The sequence below is a fragment of the Poecilia reticulata genome, linkage group LG3, assembly GCF_000633615.1.
Source record: "Poecilia reticulata strain Guanapo linkage group LG3, Guppy_female_1.0+MT, whole genome shotgun sequence".
NCBI classification, from domain to species: domain Eukaryota; kingdom Metazoa; phylum Chordata; class Actinopteri; order Cyprinodontiformes; family Poeciliidae; genus Poecilia; species Poecilia reticulata.
Genome location: NC_024333.1, coordinates 28436450 through 28461338, shown reverse-complemented (window position 1 = coordinate 28461338; position 24889 = coordinate 28436450). Strand labels below are relative to the sequence as shown.

Genomic DNA, 24889 nt, shown 5'->3' with positions numbered 1-24889 from the left:
CTTTACAACTAAAAACCTGTCGTATCTTTTACTCTGATACCTCTAAATAAAGCCAAGCATTTAGAGGTTAATTAATTAGAAAATAGTTAACGTGTGTAATTTATTATAGGTATAAATTCAACTGTTCTGTGAAGGCCTCACATTTATTAAAAAACCTTGGTGAACAAACAGCATCATAAATCAGAGAGCCAACCCAGTTCTCCATTATAACTCTAGAGGAGCTGCAAAAGATCCAGTTCTCAGGTGGGATGAAGTTTAAATAGTTGTTATCCACACACTACATATGTAATCATGATGTTTACATATCGATTACACAACAGGTTGTGTTGGAGAAAATGCAATAACGTCAAAGAAGGTGTTTTCATCAGATTAGTCCAAAATTAAACTAAAAAATTCAACTGAAACAGACATGTCTCATAAAAACCTCAAGAAATTGAGTCACTGGTGCTGAATATAAATTAGCATCACAATTTGCTGAATTTTATCCTTTTTTTTAATAACAATTTCCTTTTTTTTCACTTAACAATTATGTGACACTTTATGTCTGCTGTTTAAAATCTAAAAAAAAATAGATATACGTTTGTGGTTGTACTGAGACAATATCTAAAAGTTTTCCATTGCAAGTTTTCAAGGCATTGCAGAAAAGATAATGACCTTTTTCCCTGCCAATGGATGTGCATGCTATATCTTAACAAAAGCTGTCATTTCAAAATGTTTGTTTCAGATCACATGGTCGCCTCCTTTGATTCCTAATGGAGAGATTCATGGATATGAAATCCGTCTCCCGGAACCCCGAGTATTTCATAACACCAGCAATCCCTTGGAGTTCAATGTCACCGTAACAGACCTCGTGCCTTACACAGATTACAGCATCTCTGTGCTGGCATGTTCAAATGGTGGAGGGTATGTTGGTGGATGCACAGAAAGTCTTCCAACTCCTGCCACCACATTACCTACGACACCTGAARACCTGGCACCGCTTTCAGTCGTGCCAGTCAGTGAATCCTTTCTGGCAATTTCCTGGCAACCACCAAGTCGGCCCAACGGACCAAATATCAGGTAAAATTTATGCATGTAATAATTCAATTTATTCATCAGACAGACGAGACTGATATCATGATGTGGATTTTGAAAGGCACGTTCTGGAGATGTTCAGTTGCTGCTGAAAATCTCCATGCAAAAAGGAATAAACACATTAACAAGTTGCTAACAAAAGTACCCTACTAATGAGCTAAGTGTTGCTCATTCATAATCGGTGTTTGCACAGCACTAATGCACATTCGGCTCCACTTTGTTCACGTCCTGTTCGACTCTGCCTGCGATTAGGCCTAAAATAAAGGTCCATTTTCTTAGCAGGTGATTAAAATGCATGAGGCTCGCTCGCTCGCTCTCTCTGTTCTGCGCTGCTCAGCTCTGTATGTTTGTTTAAGTGGGTTGGTTAAAAGGCGGCGTTAAGCCCTTCTCTTCTGATTACAGCAGAAATTAGCATCACTGTAGGGAGAGGAAAACACAAAACCCGCAGAAAAACAGCGACTGGAGAGGCGTTGGGAGGGATGAGATACAGCAGAGACAATGAATGGAGATGATGAAAAACAACACAAGAGGAGGAAATGAGTGATAAGAGTCAGCTAAAATTCAGTGTGGAAGTTTGAGTGTGTGCATGTCTGAACGGCGCACTGGCTAYAGTCTTTGTGTGTTGATGGATTCCTTAACATCAAACTGTGTGTGTTTGTTTTTCTTTTATTCAAATCTTCCCCCTCAGATACAAGTTGCTCAGACGTAAAACCCACCAGCCCCTGGCCGTCGCCATGGTCCCCACATTAGCAGCCACTTCCCCGCCCCCCTCCGAAGATCTCCATCGCTGGTTCCGTGTTTACTCCGGCACAAAATTGTTCTATGAAGATAAAGGCCTAAGCAGGTGAGATTACTGGAATGAGCTCTAGAGCAAATGGCAGCGCTGCAACAAACAGTGTGTGCAGAGCCGATCGGAGAGTGACTGCTGATGCCGATCTTTTAATACCGCTCAAAGATACATTAAGCAAATATCCCAAAGAATTAAATTGTTTTTGTTTCACACAGTGTCCCTTAATCTCAGTCCGCCACTTGGTTGCAGTTTTTTTCTTCTTTTATCTTTGCTGAACTGYTCTGGGTCTTCTATGCATCTTGGGTAGCTTTTTCAAAATCACCTGACCAACTTGCAGATGTGTCTGCTCATCCAGGAGCAGGGGAAAAAAAGGAATTTTTAAAAATAAAATCCCACTTAAGTTTTCATTATTCAATTAAAGGTGAGAAAAATTGCCACTAAATTGACATGAAAATTAAATRTATATTTCTCTTCATTCATCTTCACTTCTCTTTAACCCCTACTTWTAACCCAGTTTAACCAGTTGCTTTTGGAAACAAACTAGTTAATACATGGACAAAGCTTTAGAAACGGTGAGAACGTTAGCATTTTTTTGTATTTTTTCCAGAACCTGGCTTGTACTGAGCCAGTTTCTGCTGGAGGTTTATTACTGCTAAAGGGGCGTTWTCATTTCTACTGTTGCCACATGCAGGCTCATAATGAGGTATTGCTGTAAAGCTAATTACTCAGTTCACTAAACTTGTTGTCGCCTCATGTTTTTTTTTTTGTTTGTTTTTTTTCTGGAGAAAAGGGAGAGTTCTGCTGCAAAGTCAATCACTTAATGCAGTTTTTTTTTCCTGTAAAAAGCCATGAGACGACATTTGTTATGAATCAGCCTCATATAAATTGACTGAGTTGAACTGAATTCAGACTGAAAGACTGACTTCACTTGAAGACAAACTTATTGTGACAGTTGGGGCATTAATCAAAAGAATCATTTTGTCTCTTCACAGATTCACCCGTTACCAGTACCAGCTTGTGGTTTATAATGACGTGGGCTACTCTTCAGGAAATATTGTTGCTGCAGTGACCATGGCAGGGGTTCCCCTCAAGCCTCCTACTTTGTCTGCTAATGCTATCAATCACACAGCTGTACAAGTCAACTGGAATAAACCCTGTAAGATTAACCTCTCTGTTCATAASACACTTCCTCAAGCACATGCCTTTACGGATCAGCGCAACACATCTTAAATGATCGAACAAAAGCAGATTTATTAGTAARTTTGTCTTTAGTTTTTMCAAAACTTCACCAGACTCAATATGCGACCTACGTAAGACTTATAGAGTTTAAGCAGTAACACAAACTATTGACATAAGTAATGACACAGATGTCGAATAATAYGAAAGAGACTTTTACTGACTCATCTTGAATTTCTTTGTCAACTCAATGATACATACTCCATGATTTGTTGCTTAATTGCTACTTGTTGGCAGCAAATGGTAAACAATCTGGCTGTAAATTGTGKGATTCCACATTTTTGCTTTTGACATTTGTTTGGGACTTCCACTAATCGCTTTTTTAATTAATCATTAACATTTTTGGAGGGTTAATGTGAACAACTACCTTTTCTCCAAAAATCACAAGGAATTTTTGGGGGTTTATTTTGAGCCAGTTTTTCTGTTTATGGGACGCTTCAATAGATGTCAAAAACAAGATGCTGTAAAATGTAAAACAGTCTTCAGGCGTTCTGTGAACCCCAGCATGACAAAWATAAGTTAWATATGGTATTTATTATTGGTGCATTTAAAGATAGGAGGCTCAAAAATTCAAAGTGTTGTGAATGTTAGATATGCGACAGCTAACCTGGAAATGAACACAATTAAAATACACACAGGCAGACACACACACACAAYCTCTGAAGATTTGAGTTAGGTGCTTCTCCACACTTTTTTTGTGTGTGAAAAGTTTAGGAAACAACAATAAAAAGCAATTAGTACATAAAGGTTATGCCTGAAAAAAATTCATACTGATGAATTATTATTGTCGGCATCATTATTTGGTTTTACATTAGTTGTGGCGACCCAGCTTTTTGTTGTCTCTTCCAGTCAGATGAAGGTCTAAAACATATACAGTAAAAGTTTGGATTTAATTTTGATCTCCTTCATTTAACTCTGTTCTGATCTACCTAGAAAATATATTAAAACATTTCGATACAAACACTTTCACAGTAAAATGTTCTAATAAAATTATAGAGAACTGCTTAGTGAGAGGGAACTTTTAGCTGATCCCTCGCCTGTATTGTAATCTTGTGTTTTTCAGCTCTGCAAGACCTGCAGGGAGAGGTGGAATCATTTTTTCTCACAGTMRCATCTTCAGAGACCGGTCCAGTGATGGCTTACGGTCCTGATGTCACRTCGACTGTAATAGGAGACCTTTGGCCCAGCACCACATACCTGATATCACTGCAGGTGTTCAATGGTGCACACAACACAACTAAATCAGTGGTTTACGTCACCACTACTGATGGAGGTAGGAGAAAATAAGAGCATGAAGAAGTATCGCCTGATTTAAAAACTTCAACAATCCTCTGTTTTAAAATGATTAATATCCACTGGTGCTTGTGTAAACACAACATTTTATTTGTGTACATAGAATAATGAATCATTACATCCATGAGAGGTGTTCRGGTTAACATGCATTTCTCTGCTACATTGTGCTTCACAGGGGATGTTAAACACATCATGTAGTGAGGCATGAAATCAATACAAAGTGTGTGTGAGGCTGATTCRAGGTGCTGCAAATTGCTTGTTGGCACCATGGACAAAYGCACACAAACTGCACTAGTGCTATCTGTACAAGCCAGCCATATTCTACATTTCAAACTGAATGAAAATTTCTTTTTCAACTCCACAGAAATTCTTTCATAATGAAAACAAATATTCTGATTAACTCTTCGGTTTTTATAAAATATTTTTTTACTCTCAAATTGAGYCATTTTGCAGTTGTAAATGTATGATTTTGTTTATAAAGTTTATAAAATAACTTATTTCAGATGTAAAATAAAGAACTTTGACAAATATTGAGCTAAATATCAGTCAAATATATAAATTATGGGATGTATTGATATTTTCCAAAAAAGCTTGCTTGCAAAACGTATTGAAACAGTTATGCGTACTTTCCATTTCTCTTAATTGCTTATCCCACTCTGCTCCAGTTTGCCTCCATGTAATCGTAAATCCTGAGMCACTTTCTTCACTGTTATATTTATGTCTTCGCTTCCCTCTCAGTGAGTCTGGACAGACATCTCTTTCTCTCTGCAGCCCAGCCTCAGTTCCTTTTCTSTCTAGGTATATCATATGTCACAGGCCTCCTTCTTTCTCTCTAATCTGAGCCRTATAATAAAAAGTGCATTAAAAACATTAGAAAATCATTAGGTGCTAAAGGCAAAGCATGGCTCGTTTAACTGAGAGGGCTACTGAGGTAATTTCATTATTTTACAACTACAAGTGTGCACACACACACACCTCAGAGGCCTAATATATTTTAACTAATGTAGCTCAACCCTACCAACCATCCTAACGTGGCCTGCAATCTATAGGGCAATGCTAACATCAGAGCTAATTGGCAAGAAAAATACATGAGTGTAGAGAAGGAAGCTYAGCGATCAGCGTTGCACAGATAATGCCTTTCTGCAGTAAATGAAATTTAGGRCAGGAAATGAATTGAGTTAACTTCTCATAGCCAACTACATTTTCTCTTAGAATAATACAAAAAGTCTGTATGATTRCTCTCTTCAGACCAATCGTCCTCACAGATCATTTACCTCATTTATTTGAGCTTCTCTCTCTGTTTTGTTTTTCCTTACAGCTTCATTTCTGAACACCATTTCACATAAAATAGCTTCTTTCCACCTCAGAGTAAAATGTTATTCATTCTCTAAAGTCACTGAATGGTGAAGTATAAAGCGCAGCTCCTTGCAAAAAATATTAATACCACTTGCATTTGGCTATTATGGGACAGTCTAATACTAGAATTGAAAGAAAACTGATGAAAGTTTTTCAAAATATCTTACAAAGACAAATTGATGGTATGCACTTCTATTCAGCTTCTATAAGTAAATAGTTTGTTGAACCACCTTTAACTGGATGGTCTTTTTTATCTCTTCCACTTTTAGAAACTACAKTTTTTGTCCACTTTTGAAGCCTTGCCACAGCTTCACTATCGGATTCGGTTCTGAACTTGTACTGGACCGATCTGACTTAATGACTAGATCTTGACCATCCCATTTTACCCCCGGCTGTGTCATCTGGGCCGTTGTCCCAATGTGATATTAACTTCAGCTCCAGTCAAAAGCCTCTTCCTACGTCTGACAAGCTTTCATCTAGTATTGTTCTGCAGTTAGCTCCATCCATCTTCCCATCTGCTCTGACCTGCTTTCCTCTTGGTGTTAAAATATTATATAATAAAATCATTCAACACCATGATGCAGTCACCACCATGTGTGCCCAATGGCGTGGTGTGTCCAGTGTGATAAGCATTGCGCACTGTTAGTTTCCTGCCACAAACAAGCATTCTGCACATAGGCAAGAGAGTTGATTTTTGGTCTCATCTGAATAAGCCACCTTCTTMTATATGTTTAATGTGTCCCCATTCCTTGCCCTGTTTTGGGAAGTGCACAACTAATAATCATATTTTCAAAAAATTCTCCCTCTGAAGTCTCAACTCTCTACAGATCMATGCAACCATGGACCGTGGCTTTCTGCTCTTATTAATACTGTCTTTATCTGACTGTCATGTTTTGGTAGGTTTGTTGTGCCATACTCCTTGAACAGTGGCCTGCGAGATGTTCAAGACTGTTTTGTACTTAGTTTAACTTACACAACTTTGAAGGCAGTCGGTTGCACTTGATTTTATTTTGAGGTATCAGGGCAAATAGGGCAGAAATCTAGTGCATGCCTCACTTTTAAAATTTTTACCTCAATTTTTTCTCTCAGAACTTTGTTCCATTGTGCTTTTCAATGTGTGATAGAAACACATTGGGATGTGTGATATCCCAATCCCAATAAAATAACATGAGACAAAATAAAAGGTGACTATCCCAGAAACCCCAAGAAAAAAAAGAAAAGAAAAAAGCAATAATGGCAAACTCCAGACTTATTTCATGTGACTGAGGCCAAACTGTTGTGTTCACAGCCAAACAGACTTTAAAAAGAAACTGAAAGAAGAGTTAAAAGGAAATAAACAATATTTTAAAAAATCAAAGAAATGGGGTGCTGTGGTGGCGCAGGGGCGAAGCACAACCCATGCATTGAGGCCTTAGTCCCCATGCCGGTGGTCGCAGGCCCGATTCCCAGCCTGGTGACACCCGCCACATGTCCCCGTCACACCACCCTCAAATAAAAGCCACTGGAGCCAACAAAACCTATAAAAAAAAATCTAAGAAGTTACAATTTATTAAAAATTTAATATAAACAAATGTCTATTATTGTAATTCTTTTAAAAAACAAAGAAAATGTCACATCCAAAAATCAGAATAACCAGAAAAAACTTAAATTATGTCTAATTTATGTTCAGGAGTGATGGTTCATGGATGTACTGTAACAAAGAAAAGTTAAATGGGTATTAATACTTTTACTAGGCCTTGTAGAATCGATGAGTCCGCCTTCTTTCACTGGTGCATCTTTCTGGTTCAGACCAGAACTGCTGGATTTATTGATCCTACAGATTCTACCAGATCATTTTTGGGATAGTCACCTTTTATTTTGTCTCATGTTATTATTATTWTTTTTTTTTTCATTGAATTACTTTTTTTATGTGTCCCTCTTCTGCCTCTCTCAGAGCCAGAAGGGATGTCTGCCCCTGAAGTGGTTCCAGTAAACAGCAGCACCGCACGTGTCCTCTGGTTCCCTCCTCATCGACCCAACGGAGCAGTTACTGGTTACGGCATCTACGTTAATGATCGCCTTCATGGCAGTGTAGACAACAGCTCCGGTTCATACCTTCTGGGGGACCTGCTGCCTTTTACAGTCTACAATATACAAGTATTCAATCAAATGCAATATAAAGTAGAAAATTTCAGCAGTATAATTTTTATGTCATCTAATATAAGGTGTATTTCAGGTGGAGGTGTGCACAGTGTATGCATGCACTCGCAGTAGTATTACCAGAACAACCACAGTAGAAGACCTGCCAGCTGATCTGCCCAGGCCACACGCACAGGTGATCAGTCCCAGGTAATACAGGTGTGCACTATGAGTATTGTTGCTCTTTTACTCTTAAACTTGAGCGCTACTTTAGTTTACGACATCAATTCACCTTTATTATGTTTGGAAAACTCTAATTAATACTTAGTGAGTACAATTTGATGGATATAATGATAAAAGTGTTAGTGTAAAGTGTGTTTTTTTATTTGTTGGCCCAATAGTGCAAAATACTCTATGGCTGTTATTTTACAACAGAATATATTTAAGAGTTATGCTAATAATTTGGCATTCAAAGTAAAAATGTATGTGCTGTTGTGCAGCACAGTGTGTAAAGGAACATTTACTTGGACATATTTARTCATTGTTATCTATCGATCAGGATTATTTAACTTTGATTTTGAGCAATTTCACACTAAAAAGTGTTTCAGTCTGTTAATTCGTTGCCAATCTTCACTATAAGTTTGTYTTTTTTCCAGGATAAAAACACATTCAAAGTTTTGCTACAAATCCATTTATTATCTAATATTTATTCTTAGCTGATTTTTATTGTCTTTTAAATAGCCAACAAAATGTTTGGATTCATTCTTAATATCTTTTGGAGCAATTGAGCAAARTTTCCCTGTTTTTTTATTTTACTCYTGTTTTCCTTCAAATCAACACATTTTCATCATATCCTKATGTGGAATTGACTTTAGTCTTCAACAAACATTCATTATAAAATCACAGGACATTTTTTGATGCATATCAGCATATTTTTTRGTTAYTTATTTTGTTTTGAAAGGAAAAATACATGAAATTGATAAAACTAACAGGAGCTGAATTTGACATCAGTATAATATAAATGTCACTAAGTGTCATGTATAATGTTTTACATCAAGTGAAAAACTGAAAATTATTGCAAGCCATTTTTTCATGCTGATTTTTTTTAGGTTAGGGTTTCAGGATGCCCAGGACACTCTGCAGGTTGTAGCTGTGTGTCAGAACACAGATCATTTTCCCTGCTAAAATGTCAGCGTTAAAAAAGGAAGAAAATCAATACTGTAAAGTGTATAAAGATACACACACCTTGGTACTGTAGCTCAACTTTGTYAGACATTAACCATGCATGAATGCATTTGTGCTTGAAAGCATGTGTGGGCGACTGCATGTGTACATTTGTGAAAATGGAGTGTGAAGGAGACACTTACTCCTGCCTATCACTTTCACTTTGTTTTTGCTTCCCTCCACGTCTCCTCTGACAGAGTGGTGAGATTAGATTGGGCCCATCCGGGGAGACCCAGTGGGATCATGCTGGGCTACGAGGTTTTAAGACGGACCCTTAGATCATGCACCGATAGGTCAACAGGGGTAACGCCGTCCTCTGACAGTGGCGGTGGTTTAAGGTTTAAATGCTCCTATCTGCAGTGTCCTGCGGGTCACAGCGTGTGTGGGACTTCCTGCTTTCATCTTGAAACACAGGTATATGGTTTTTCTTCTACTGTTAAATTTAAGCTATTATTTCAAATACACTGTAAAGCACATTTCACAGTTACATGTGTAATGCTRAACACAGTAAAAAGATAATTAAAGTGCAAATAAACACAGGCGTAAAACAGGTCTAAAGTTTTTTCTTTATGATGCTGTGTATTTCTTTAATACAAAGCCACAGACRGTATTTTATTTCCATATGCTAATATGATTAATAAATAAATGCTTTGACGGTGTAGATTTTTCTATATTGATCTTCAAAAATAAACWTTTCYCCCCTGTATATGCACTTGTGTGTTAAGCAGATATGCTGCAATGGATTTCTGCACACAAGAAAGCYACATCACCATTGCTGTGATGAGCTGTATGTTGGCTGGGATGATTCCTMCCACCCYGTTTGCTGCAATGGCAAACTTGTCCCATCTGAGCCTAATCATCAGTGCTGTGGAAGATACTATGTTCCTGTAAAAACCAGTATGTTCTCTTACTTTCTTTGTTTGGACCAACGTCTGATTAATTATCTTCCACTTGGTTTGAGTCTAGTCTTCTCAATGCTGCTCAAGTCTTTCCTTCATCTGTCCTTGTCTTTCTAGATGAATACTGCTGTCCTGACCACTTGCAGGGCCGGGTCTCTGTGGGGCCCGGTGACAGCTGCTGYGGGGGGGTTCCTTATTCCATGACAGGCGGCCAGCTTTGCTGCAGTGGGAGACTGCATGATGGCTACAGGGTCCAGTGCTGTGGAGGCAAAATCGTAGATGATGTCTTGGTTTGCTGTGATGATGCTGTACATGCATATAAACCAGGTGCGTGGCAGAGAAAACCACACATGTAGTCATGTAGAAGCAGCAAAAGTTGCAAAATGGGAAAATGCAACTACCTAGACTTTTCCCCAAAAGCGTTTGCTAGTTAAAGTGCTTCACTCTTAAGTGCTGTGCTCAAAGGACTCTTTTGTTTAGAAAACTAGTTACTCTGATGCATAAAAAAGAGGTTTTGTCAGGGTCAAATTCCTGGTGGTATCTTTGTGTTTATGAGAGTGAGTGGATGAGAGAATTAGGAAGAAGATGACAAACGATAGAAGAGAGGATAAGAATGGGTGGAGAGGTAGACACATGGTGCAGGAACGCGGGGTCGTTTCCCTGTCCTCCTCTCCCGCAGTGTCCCAAAGCACCCAGATACTACGGCACAGATGGGACTGTGCGTGTGTCTATGTGTCAGTGTCAACGTACGTGTGTGTCATTAGACATCTTTGTCATGGCAGATGATGATGAAACGCGCTCAGGATGGCACCATTGAGGGCACTGCCAAGCACACAGCGGGAGAAATACACACTCATTCTTTGTCTCACACACACTCATTGTCACACACATACACATATTAAACACACAGTCACACACACACACTCGAAGTCAACAGGGTGCCCTCGGCAGGGTTTGCCTTGTGTTGAATGCCAGATAAAGACACGTGGACTCTATTCATCACCTATAAACAATGGCCCCATATGGGCAGGCTTATAGTATTCCATTAGCCTATCAACCATACTTCACGCATGCACACACACAATTACAGGCACACACAAGATCTCTGCTTCATCAATTTACTTATCACAAAATAAATGCATGATTAGACAAACTCTACAAGAGTTACTAGATTTTCCTGTTTAGTCTCTTGATAGACTGTAGATAAAACACTATGCTGGAGAACCCTCCAGTTTTGTCTTTTTTCTAGACAATCCTTTGACCTCTTCGGTTGATTGATAATGTTGTTTTTTGTTCTTTTCTTCTCCTGAACCACATCCTCTTTTCTTTCTTGYAACTGAGCAGTCTCTATGGTCATCCTTCACTTGAAAAGGCCTCCCAAGGAGTGCATATGCTCCCCTCCATCTAAACTTTTTCACCTTCCTCTTTTACTTATTTTTCCATCTCGTTTTTATCTTTAATGTCACCTTTGGTTTTGTCTAATGAATCAGTTTGTTCTTTGCTTGGTCTCTTACGCTTTCTTTCTTCTTCCATGTTATCTTCTTTCTTGTCACCCTCCCTCCTTCTCATTCACTCATCAGTCATTAGCGTTAGCTTCCCTATTGAGAGCATATGGTATGATGGATCGTAGAGCTAGGAGTGCTAGCAAGGCTAAGGGCCATTTGCCGGGTGCTATGCACAGTCGGGGAGCGCTGCGGCTAGCTATGCAACCTCAACCCAACTCATCGGTTTCCAAAGAGTCACACACACATCATGCATGCAGCCACGCTACAGCAGGATAGTTTATTTAACCTTGGCATCACTTGCACTCATTACTCTGTCCATTTCATCTGAAGATAATTTGTTTTACTTTTATGATAAAGTAAGATTTATAAAGCTGAGTTGGTGTAAAGTTGAGGAGGAAAACCTGCACAAACAGAATCCACTGCAATATTTACATTGTGCAAAAGAATACAAATTTATTTGCAAGGAACAAGAAACAGAAGATTCAAGAAAACGCTAAAGAGAATTAGCGCTAGCTAGTAAATATTTAAAATACCAGGATAAAGGAGGGTTAAAGTCAGTAGGGGTGAGAGCTGGAAAGAACAGAATAATTGTGAAGAGGTAGATGGAGCAGATTAAAGGAGGAGTGAAGGGTATCCCATTGTGCCCAGCTGATAGACTAGGTTAGGCTGATGTGATTATGGGGTCCCTGAAGTGCGATCTATCACACATTACCGTCCACACTGTCAACAACCATACACACACACTGCAGGGGAACAGCAATGCCAGGAGACAGCTGTCTGGCAACAGATACGCATACCGGCTTGTGCGCACATGTGCACACGAACACAAACATGCCAGTATTCATATCAACACAAAACCACAGTTAAACATAAACACACACACACACACACACTTGTAGGGAAACATGGATGTGGAAACCTTCACGCTTCCAAGGTAACAAATCTAAACTCTGTTTTATTGAGTTTCGTCTTTATATTAATTTGTTTTACATCTAACTTTGAGATTTGAGATTTCTAGTGTCGAGTTTCTCCTGATATCTTTTGAGTTAGATCCCGTTTAAGAGTAGTTGATTTTTTTGGCTTTAAAAATAACCTTGAAAATGGCCCTACATGCTCTTCTTCTATGGTTTGAAAATCCATCTGCTGAAAAAAAAAAGCTGAAATCAAAGTTCATAAACCTTAAGGTTACCTTCTCTCACTATGAGGTGTTTCAATATGGTGAACACTATGACTATCTCTCAGAGAGTATTTATTTCAGTACAAYATTGGAACCAGCATCTTCATATAGCATAGCAGCATATGCTCTAAAATAAAGGCAGGCATCTTGCATGTTTTAGTTCTCATCCTGGTTCCACACACCTGGATCAAAGGATGGCTTGTTAGCAGGCCTCTGCAGAATATTCAAAYGCTGAGGAGGCAGTAACTACCACCAKAGAGAGAACTAAAACCTGCGGGATTCTGGCCCCTGAGGGTCATCATTGGACACCCCGTCTGTAAAATCCCCATTTGCACTAACTTTGGACTTGATAAAACACATCAACACCATCAAAGGATATTGCTTGCCAAATCACTTTTTCTGGAAACTTCMCACTGGATCTCACTGAACCTGGATGCTTTGCCACTCCATTTGTCCTCCAGACAGGAATGCAAAATATACTTTTATTGGAAAAGAAGACTTTGAACCACCAAACATCCTCTCTTTTTCTCAGTAGCCCAGATGAGAAATTCTGAAATTCTCCAGGCAATTAGTAGCTTAACAGCTGGCCCATCACAGCTGTAGCCCATGTGGTTGTCTSATAGTTCTGGAACTACCAACTAAAGAACTAGTTGGTAGTTCTTGAGTCTCCCCCAAATTTTGGAATGGGCTTTCCTTCAAAATCCTCTCAAGTCTGTGGTTTTCTCTGTTGCAGTTTGAGAAATATATGGAAAAAAAAGAAACTACTCTACTTTTTATTTGATTTTGTGAATATTTCAGTTGCAYTTAATAAAATATAATCAGTTTACAACAAAAAGTACTCTGTTCATGACTGCAACAAAACAAGGCTAGAATCACTGCTTCTCCTACCTGTAAGTGGTCATAATGTTGTGGCTGATTGATGAAACTGATCAGTGGCACTAAACTAACTTTGCTGTTGCACACTTMTYCTGTTTCTGGTGTGTTATTGAGATGAGCTCTAATCCTTCCCTCCGTCTCTCCAGTTGTTACACAATCACACAAAGTCTCTGTGCTAAATCCCTTCCTTTCAAATCTGCTTGTTTGTTCAAACAGCACTCGATTTCACTTTCAAGTATATTAAACTCTGTTTGTCTTCAAAGAATCCCATTTTTCTCGCAGTACTTCCTGCTATGCTGCAGGTTCAGTACCAACTTATAATCTTACTTGATTCTTTTTTCTTTGGAGTCTTAGTTAGTATATAAGATGTGCAACTAAGACTTTAGAGAGATTAGATGGTGTTTAAAGGAACTTGTGGGAAGCCTTCGGCCTCCCATGGTGTCCCAACTCTCTCCCACTTCACTGTGCGTTTCACTAACCATTTCCCCTTTACACTTTTTCTTTCTAGCGTCCAGGTCTCAACTCTTCGGTCTGCCCTTCAACCTCACCAGCCCCATTTCTCACTGTGGGTGCTACCATAAATGCTCACCCCWCCTCACTTTTTTTTTTYCCCCTGAAAGTGAGTAAATCTTAAAATTGTGAGCATTTCTTTAACTCCTTCTCTTACTTGCTCCCTCCCTCTGTCCCAGCCCAGCAGGCCCTATCCAAACGTTCAAGGACAAATCTGAATATCCCTTTTCACCGTTTAAGTGTTAAAAGCCTGGCGGTGCCGGGGTGTTATCTTAACGCGCCTTGCCGTGCCATCATCAGAGCGCGTGATGAAAATGGCTGTGATGATGCTAAAAGAAAAAAAGAGGAGGGGGAGAAAAAGTAATAATCAAATATGTTTTTCAAGGGCACAGTGACCATTTGCTGGAGGGAAATTATCCCAGTAGTTAAGCTAGCTCGCTCAGAGGCTGGCTGCGTAGTGAGAGGGAAAGCATTTGCTTGTATGCGAGTGCAAATGTGCCTAGACTTCTTATTTAAACTTCCTCCATTCAACACTTTTTACGCAAGTCTCTGTGTTCATACGCRTCTGAATGTATCTGCATTTTAGACGGATCTCCACTGGTTCTTTGCTTACTTTTTCTGTAGGTTTTCCTCAGTTTCCCAGTGTGTAAATATCTGTGTGAATGTCTGTCATTGCCAAAAGCCTCTCAGCATTGATGGGTTAGAAAATGGCCAACACCAGTGCATCCCAAACAGCAGCGTCTGGCTGCTTTATAAGACAAAGTGCTCCCGTAACTCRGGAAGACATTTCTCTCTCTGTTAATGTATTTATGATGATGACTTTTCTATTAGGTTTACTTTAATGACTGGCAAGAGTGAAAGCACAGGCTGTCAGACGCCACAGTCAGACCAAGTTGTATTTGCATTTGTTGTATTCTTATTGCTGCTGTAACACATTATAGATCAGTTAACTTATCATAAATTTATCACCACAATGTCAATATTTTTTGTTTCATTTCTGGTGTCTTTACAGAAATCTGTTTTAGATTAATATTAGAGAAGTACTTAACTTTTTTTGACTAAAAGTATTGACAGTTTTGTTTATTTGTAAATTATTCTAAACAACATGGTTTTAAACATAAAACTTTGTATCTTCTTGTATCACATAAAGCAAAGTTTCTCCAAAATACAAATAATAGTTACAGAATAAAAAGATACGCGTTTCTTTTGTCTGAAGTTAAGTCTGACCAAGCTTTTCTTGTTTTAGATCAGCTACAATTACTAAAATTATTTCTACTTGCTAAATGCCAGGATAATGTGAGGATATATTTATTTATRATCTTCGAAATCAGACCTTTACTTAAACAGCAACAACAATCTCTAAACCTGGTTGAAGTTCTTTCACACTTTAGACCACTTCAGTCCTTGAAAATTTGTAAAAGTTGTATTACCTCAGGTAAATTACTGCCTTGCTGAAAATAAATTGGGACCTGATCACCAGTTAAATCAAGAGTCTAATTTATTATCTGGGAACCTGCTTAACTAAAACTCTAGAAAGTAAAAAATAAATAAATATTTAACARCTAAATCAAAATAATGTTAAATCTAACTTCCACACCACAAATGAGAACTAAATAACTTGTGGAGTCCAAAGGTAAAACATTAATTACTAATTGTTTGAAAGCATGAACATTTCTTTTAACTTATGTGCTTCTTATAAGTCAAAATAAAATGAAATGTATGACCTAATTTTTACTCCAATGCCTAATTTTAAGTCCCTGTAAAAAGGCTGCTTGAACATCTCTGCAGCTTTCTGGTGGCCTCTTAATGGCCTCAATGGAACATCTCAGTTATCCATAGTACATAAATAATGCTGTGCAACGTTGTGCACTGTTCTCTTTACTGATACCTTTGTAAAATTAGATCCTTTTTGTTCTTTGCACAAGAAGCACAAGAAAAGTGGATGTTGACAATGGAGCAAAGTTTTTGTTTATAGGTTTGCGTAAACTGTGATTAAGTACTTGGATATTTGTTGGKTTTTTTTACTTCATCTTAACAGATGTTTTTCAGTTGATGTACCAAGTAAATTTCACATTAAAAGGGGAAAACTGTGTGTACATTTGAGAACCACAATGAATTACTCTGCACACATTTTCATGAACAAGTCCAGCTGGTAATGTTGCTGTAAAAAAAATGTTTACAAAAAAAAACTCTCAAAGACAATAGGACAACTGGCCTTCTGGGAAAAAGCATGTACATCTTCTTTTATTATGCAAGTGTGATTGCTGCCTCCTCGTCCATATGTGTGTGTTCACAGGGGAACTCTGCACTGTGTGAGAAAGTCAATCCTCTCTGATTTTATCTCTCGACATGACATGTAGTCAGGCCTCTGAGGAGCACAAAGTGCAAGCATGTGCACACACAGACACATTTTCCGAGCAGCATGCATGCATGTGTACGGGAGAGTAGAAATAAACTGAATTTTTAAGTGAATAGTGTTACTGAGAACAACACCTTTTGGTGTGTTTTCTTGTTGAAGTCTACAAAGGAYGCACATTTGTAAAACAAGCAGAGGGTCTGCAAGGCTCAATGAAATGCTCTGAATGCATGTACTTGCTGTGCACTTGGTTCCACACCCCTTGTAATATATTCAGGTATTTAAAAGTGTTTGGTTTGTTTAAAGTTGTGGAGGGGCTTTGGTCTCCTAGAGAGCTCGGATTTACTAATCCACAACACACATTTTTATCTTTAGTTCGTTGGCGGGTCTAAATATTGACTTATCATTAAGTGGAATGACTGAAACCCTAATAATAATTCACATTGTCTAAGCACCTTGTGTTGACGCTGCGCTCCCGACGCTATTAACGAATGTATGCAAATCCTGCGTAAATCTGAAGATTAGGGCTGAAGCTTTCAGTGATGCAAAAGAGAAAACAAGAGGTGTGTAATAAAATGTTGTCTATGCATAGACAATCACTGGAAAAACACAGCTTATGGAGAGGTTGGGGAAAAAAAATCTGTGTGTGTGTTGTAGAATGTTAACACAAATGTTCAGGCATGTCAGATAACGCTTACAGAGACAGGGATTGGATTTCTGCTGAATGGATGATAATGCAGTAATAACGAAAGCTGCAGTATTGTAAACAAACATCAGACCGAACTGTAAAGTTGCAGAGAGACAGAAAAAAAGTAAATGTGGAAACAAAGTTTGTGACAGGAGAAAATCCTCAAGATGTTGCCAAGAGAAAAAGTTGCAATAGAAGAAGTGAGGGCTCTTATCTGCAAAAAAAGTTGTCTAGGGTGCTGCAAGCTGCACTTAGTTTTAAAAGAAAAGAATTTTATAACAAAGAAAAMGGTGGTGATCGAGACCAGATTGTGTCAGAAGGAAAGACACCAAAAATGACTGAGGATGGAGAGGAATGCAGAAACTTTAAGTCTTAAAAATGATCACCAGGTCTGGTCTGCCAGAGGCCACAGATGAAAACCACTGGCTTGGTGCAGCTTGGACTAAAACACGTTGGTTGTTTTATGCTTTATGTTTAAACAGAGGAGTAGAGGTAAGACTGGCAGGAGGACAAGGGATGAGTAAAGGAAAGCTATTTTAGAAAAGTGTTGAGCTGTTTATTTGCGCGTCATTGAAGCTGAAGTAAGGCGCAGAGGGAATTGGCCACCAAGACCCTGCTCCGCTCCGCTCCGCAACATCTGCCGCTGCTAAGTGAGTTAGTAGCCGTCAGGCTGCCTTTATGTCACACAATCACACACACATGCGTTTCCCTGTCATATGGAGCCTGTGATGGATGTGTTGAGCATATAATGCTCTGCAACAGCGCAGAATAAAATATGTGCCATTCTCAACTTTTGGCYTTTAAGTGGAATGATTGCATAAATTAACAACATTTAATGTGCGTGAAGTGTGAATGCTGATTAGAGCGTGAAACAATAAGTTATTTATCACTTTATAACTAGCTACAGCCCCATTACAGGGCCATGATATAGAGCTATGACTTAGAGTTTAATGTCCGTTATTAAATAAAATAGCCAACACAGCAGGGGGTAGATGATGCCACCAGGAAGGATATATTTACTTGTTAAATAGTCCTTAATGACTTTTTAGCATATCGCTGTTTTCTTCATCTAAGCAACACATAAATTGTTCTGTAAAGACAGGCGAGTCAAATTTACAACAAGCGCTTTTATTTGCCTTCGTCACAGCACATTTTTAGAGTAACCCTCCTACCCTCATTTGTATTTCTAATGTAGCATCGCAGTAGGGAGCTGCTGAGTCTAACACGGTATATTATAACCTTAATTGAATGCACAGCCGAAGCCTGGAAGCAGTGGTRGATTTAAGGATGGCCATGGTGGGCCGCCGCCCCCCAGGTGGCATCTAGCAGGGCTCAGCATGGAGTATCTACACAAAATAATTCATGACAGTAACATTTGGGTTTCTGTTGCCCGTTTTAATATTATAGCTTTAGTCATATCTTATCTATCTGCAGGTCAAATCTTCTTTCAGTGCAATTACAGATTATGTGAAAGGAAGGTCTTTGCCAGGCAGCACAATCARGTTCAGGATGTGCTTTAGCTGGTTTTGKYTGCCATATATTATATTGTTGTTGTTACTTGCTCCATTTCTTGACTGAAATATATTTCAGTCAAATGAACTCAACTGTACGTAATTTGCTTATTGTTAGATTAGAAATTTCAAGCTTATACCACATGTTCCATTTTTTATTTAAATTACCTTCCATAGCTTTAATAATTTTCATTTTATTCAATGCAGATGACTAAATGTCTGAAAACATTCTACCTGAACAACTCAACTTTTATTTTTAGTTTATTTAGATTTCCTATTAATTATGTTAGCTGGGAACCTAAGAAGACTAAATGTTTAAATTGGTTTAAAAAGTGCAAAAGTACATATAAAAAAAATACATTTTAATGCAACTTTTATTTCCCATAAATTTGCTTTACTTTCAGCTGAATTTCAAAGAATGTAAGTCAAGTTAATGTTCTAAAAAGGTTTAAATAATTTGCCAGTGACACTGTGTGTAGTGTGTGTGTAGTTTTAAATAATTCAAATGTTAAAAACTTTAAACTCTCTTCCAAACCCCCAAAATGTTTCCCAGCAGTAATTTTGCCTTAAATGTTCAGCATCTTCTGCAGTTCCAGCTGGATGCCAGCCGTACAAAACTCAAGTGAGTTGAATCTGAAAAGTGAATATCTGGAGAATGTTTAAAAAAACACATCCTTGAAATTTGATATTCCACGGCAAAACATACACAAATAGAGGAATAGCATGTATTTTAAATGTCACCTTGCTGCTGAAGGTGATGCAGTGGCAGACAGACATCACCTATCACTGTCAGAGATGGCAGCTCCCCGACAAACACACCTCCTCTTCCTTTACACGTTTTCAACAGCGGGGCCTGAATATTGCTGCCGAGCCGCGAATATACCAGAGGAAGAGAGATATGCTTGGTTCCAAGGAGAGAATAGGAAAGGTGGATGTATATAAGCATGATAAGAAAAAGTATTCAGCTCAACTTAAATTCTGTTCCTGAGCAAATCAGATGAAGAGCAGAGAGTAAGTAAGGAATGCAGAGGATCAACAACGTAATGTTGTCATTTAACGAGGTTGTTGCTGATGGAGATGATGGAGGCAGACGCACCGAGAGCTAATATCRCTCTTTTTGAAAACTCATCTTTTAAACAGGTGTGTAATTCCTGAATTCATTGTGTTTTCTCTCACGCTTGTACTTTACTTTTTTTGGGGGGGAGTTTATTATTATTATAGTCCACCACATAATTAAGTCATAGCTGTCCACATACCGAGTTATGAGTAATAAAACGGAATGACGCACTTACTGAAATTTGTTCCATACACAAGCCTTTGTTGGTGAKGAGTGGATCAATAAAATTATCTTGGCCTTTTGGTTATTGGTTCTCACAGCTTTTTTCTCTGAAACTAGTTTTTGAGTGTTTGGTATAATTTTCACGTTGAAACATTCGYTTTTGTTTCATCTTCGTCATCCTGGTAGATGACAGCAGTTTTTTGTGTCTAAAATGTGTATTTGTCCAGTACTCTTTTCTGAAATATATGAAGTCTGTCTGCATGGTGTGCTGACAAACAACCCCACACCATGATTTTCCCACCTCCAAACTTCACTATTGCTTCTGGATTTTAAGTCTTTTTTTTTTACCTTCAATCATTGTGTTTAATGGAATCCAAAGTGTTTTGGTCTCATTTGACCAGGCCATAAATACGTTSCCTGCCTGTGTATTTGTTTTTCAGTAGAAAAACAWGACCTGCCATGCTAAAGTAAGGATGCAGTACAACAATGACACCAAACCCATTTCTTGTCTTTAGGTTTTATCTGCTGTGGAAAAGAGTATATAAACTCTTCAACCTCACTTTGCTGTGTGGACGACAACGGATATCCCACAATTCACCCTTCTGGAAATGCCACAGTGAAGCTGCAGTGTTGTGGGTCAAAGGTCATACAWCTGGACGAAAAATGCTGCAATGGGATTGGTTTTGACCCCCAACGGCACGTTTGTGCTGATCAAGCCACGGCCGGGCTGCTGATACCGGTATGTTTCCAGTTGAAACACTTCTCAAAGCGGATTCAGTTTTTTATTGTCACCTTTCACTCATCTCTTCTGAAAGGCTTTGCAACRACAMACTGCTTTATTTGTAATTTGATTGCTCTGCTGAAGAAAAYGGCAAACACTGTCCCTCTGACTGCAAGTGAAGAAAATAYCTACGTCTCAGTCAGCTAAGTGGACACGTGGACAGACAGAATTAGTTTTCAGCTTTCCACTCGTCCTTATTGTCACATCAGGAGTCGTTGAATGTGCCATCCACCATTTATCACCTCGGGTCATGTGGTGTTTGTGTGTTCCTAAGTCAGCATGAGATGGTTCATGCAAGCGCACACACACACACACACACACACACACATGCGCACACTCAGACAAAGAGTGGGAGCTCTCATTAGCCCTAATGATGTCATTAAGGTGCATGTAAACCACACACACATATGTAAAAAGTCATGCACTAGATTTGCATGAAAAAGAACTCCAAAATGTATACATTTAAATACAAAAGATGCTCTGTATTTAAACTGATGCTAAGCAGCTCTTCTCTTATTGCACGGTCTCTTTTCCTCCTTTGTGCAGCCCCAGTGTTTGCAGGGAGTTGTGTGTCCTGTGGCTGCTGCTGCTACATCTTACTGTGGCTCCTGTGACCTTGATCCRTCTCTGACTGCCTGCACTTGGGTCCTGACTGCACACACACACCCCGACACACAGTCCGTGACACAACCGCCATTCATCAGCACCACGCTGGAAACCCTCTCTACTGTCCTGCCAGTTCAGACAAGCAGAGGTGGAAACCCTAACAAAATATCTGACAGAAACAGTCACACAAATTCCGAGAACTCAGAGTCAGGAGGAACTCTGTGTCCGTCACACGAGGAGGTGGTGTACAGCGGAGAGGCCAGTGTTCTCACATATACAGGTAAATAAATGCAGTTTTTGTTTCAGTGTTTTCATTGCATTGTAGCTGGAAGCGTTTTTGGGTTTGTCTTGAATGGCTGTGCACATGTAGACAATTGGATTTTTACCAGTTCTTCTTTGCAAAATATTTTAATCTCAGTCTGATTGGATATAGAGGTTCTGTGAATTTCAGTTTCATGTCCTGTCTTATGTTCTCAGTTGGATTAAGGCCTAGAGTTTCATTACGATATCGAAAAAAGTCAAAAAATTTAGGCCATTTAAAAGCTGTGAAATTTACAAAATAAGATGACAACAAACTAAAGGTTTCATAGACAATAAGTTAATGGAACAAAGAACAGAATGGTGCTAAATTTACTTTTTTGAGCTTTATGTCATGTCATAGTGTAAGTTCTTCATCAAACAGAGTTTTGTTTTGACTCATTCATGCATGTTTGAGAAACCCTTGAAGCATCTAAATTGATTTAATCGAAGTAGTGTTGTTAGACCTTACAGCAGGACAATAACCATAAACATACTGTCAGAGCTCCTATCAAATAATTCAGAACAAAATATATTCCTGCGTTAAAGTACCGTATTCTCCGCACTATAAGGCGCACTTAAAAACCTTCAATTTCCTCAAAAGCTGACAGTGCGCCTTATAATCCAGTGCACCTTATATATGGACCAATATTGAGCCACAACAGGTCTAGCAACTACGATAAGCAGCCGCCGACTTCATTTTCCCCCGTAGAAGAAGAAGCCCACGGTGCATGCTGGGATAGTTGTCAGAACGCTTGTTTGTTAATAAAGTTTGATAATACATTTAAAGCCAGGGGGGCGGAGGGGCGGGGAAAGAGAGACAGAGACTGCAGCGGCAGCATGTCAGTTGGTCTGTGTTACCCAGAAAGCATTTGGGCACAATATCGCAACACCAACACCTTGAGTGAAACGACTGGGGCAGCCTACTATATAAAGTACTTCTTTACAAATGTGGATGTGTAATAATAGAGTACGGAACAAATTGGCAACCCAAACGGAAGCGTCTATTCTATGCGCCTAACGCAGTGCGCCATATACATGAAAAAAGTTTTAAAATAGGCCATTCATTGAAGGTGTGCCTTATAATCCGGTGCGCCTTATAGTGCGGAAAATACGGTACCTTAATTAGAACCCAGCCTAATTCAAACTGAGCATAAGTGGTAAAACTAACAAAACTGATGCTTGCAGAGGCTCCCCTTTTATCTGACTGAGCTTTAGGATGGAGAATTGTCAGTCTCTTGATTTTTTATTTTTTATTTTTTCCCCAAAACTGACATACCCCAAAACAACTTCAGCTGTAATTGCTTTGTAAGATGGTTGCACAACTAACTAACTAGAACTGATCTATGAAAAGAGCAGAACTCGGTGACATGAGATTGTAGAAGTGTGTATTTGAATGTGTTTGCTGCTGAAATCAGGTGGCTGTACAGAGAGGTCGTCACCCCTGCAGAATCACACACATACCATGCTACACTTAAAACAGCTGTTGCAGTGTAAGGTAATCGCTGTTAGCAGCTAATCCTCTCTGAGCTGTAGACGTGTATGTAATTAAAGCAAGATGGGCATTTAGATGCTGTTTCAAAATGATCCACAGTTTATTAGCCCAAAGGGAATAAGTTTATGTGTCTGTCTGTGGATGATTGTGTCTTCATTTTTGGTCCAGCCACACAGGGTTTATTTGGGCATCGCAGACTTTTTGTTCAGTATTAAAGGTGATCAAGAGTATTTGTAGCATGTTTGGTTCTGTAGCAATAATTTCACATATTTCACGTGTGTTTTAATTCAGTTAGTACCTCTGTAGGTCTATGTGATTACTTTGTGTGTGTGGCGTAGAGCGGTTAGGATAAGAGTTTCAGGGCGATGCTGTGACACCATCTGGGCAGAGGCACATAAAGCTGTCGCCACCCACCATACACCAGATGTTTCTCATGCGCACACACACACACACGCACACACACAAACACACGCATGCACACTTACACACAGAGTATCATGATATACAAAGATCAAACCCCGGCAGCTTTGTATTTACAGTTAGAGCCATAAAAATGTACCACTTTGTCAACAAACAACCTATATTCATAAAAGTTAATAATCAGACGAAGCACTGAGATCTTTTTGGGGGAACAAAGATGTTTGATGTGTATTTACATTTGTGTCCCTCTGTGTTTCGCTACTTAAGTTATGACAGCAGTAAAGACAAGAGCCCCAGACTGGCCGTTTAAGCAGAGCCATTTACAGCAGCAGTCCCTTTGCACTACTAAAAGCAGTGCCCATGTATGTGTGCAAGTGCATTTGTATGTATATATGTTCCTGTAACGTAACACCTCATCACCAGAAGGGTTGTAACAATCTTGGCGTCGGGGGACTGCCGCCATGGCCACATGTTTACAACTTTGCACCAGTGGCAGTGCATATTTGTGTTGTATCTTACAGTGTGCAGTATAATAGTAAACAGCTTGAAAGATGAATCTTTAAACTGATGTTGTGGACATAAACCTTTCCTTTGTGTGTCATTAAAGGTTCATACGTTTTAAGAAAAGGAAGAGGTTGAAAATCCCCTGAAGTTTTCTTTTTCACTTACTCCACCCGGTCTTCTGAAACGATAGATTTTTGCTCCTTTGTTGCATTTTGAAGCATTTATATTACAAAAAGGAAAAATAAACTCAGACACCAATTCTTATTACAGTTTCTTGTAATAAGATACTTTACACAGCATGTCTGTATAAAGTGTCTTTTTGAAGCATTCTGTCCTGTGCCTGCTGGTTTTTTATGTATGACCTAATCGGACTGATTCATACACAAATTGATAGATTTAGGCATATCTGATCACACCTGGTATTACAATTCAGTCTGAGTTATCAGATATTCCTCTTTATCTGCTTTACATTAACATAAACATAATACTGCATGATGCCGCTGGCTGACTACAAAACTATATCAGCAGGTTAATCGATGTTTGTATAAAACCGTCAATGAGTTTTTAGTCGCCTGCAGCATATTTTAACAGTCCAGATTTATCCAAGTCATTTACCATAGACCTTTTTCAACTGCAAAACTTATAAGTTTGACCTTATGACCCGTCACACTTAATATGAGAGAAGTTATGAAGCACAAATTATTTTGTTACCTTACAAAATGAAGCTCTGCTGCAGCAAAACTGTCACCAGTTTTCACACAACTTTAATACTTTTAWGTTATTTTGAACACTGCAAATAAAACCAGATTCATTAATGATTGAAATAAACTTTACACCACAGGTTGAACTATTCATTCATAATCTGCCCTCCTTGCAGTTGCATTAACGGTGATT

At 38.9% G+C, this 24889-nt stretch overlaps 1 protein-coding gene across 1 annotated transcript in view; it reads left to right on the top strand.

The window, feature by feature from the left end:
• Window positions 1–24889, top strand: part of ush2a (Usher syndrome 2A (autosomal recessive, mild)) — a 195365-nt gene that overhangs the window by 115383 nt on the left and 55093 nt on the right. Inside the window, exons 54-64 of the mRNA XM_017303876.1 lie at window positions 725–1059; window positions 1763–1918; window positions 2857–3020; window positions 4164–4373; window positions 7683–7885; window positions 7965–8077; window positions 9289–9505; window positions 9820–9988; window positions 10108–10317; window positions 20408–20631; window positions 21220–21559. Of these exons, the coding sequence (XP_017159365.1) occupies window positions 725–1059; window positions 1763–1918; window positions 2857–3020; window positions 4164–4373; window positions 7683–7885; window positions 7965–8077; window positions 9289–9505; window positions 9820–9988; window positions 10108–10317; window positions 20408–20631; window positions 21220–21559 (2341 nt within the window). The remainder of the gene's footprint in view (window positions 1–724; window positions 1060–1762; window positions 1919–2856; window positions 3021–4163; window positions 4374–7682; window positions 7886–7964; window positions 8078–9288; window positions 9506–9819; window positions 9989–10107; window positions 10318–20407; window positions 20632–21219; window positions 21560–24889) is intronic.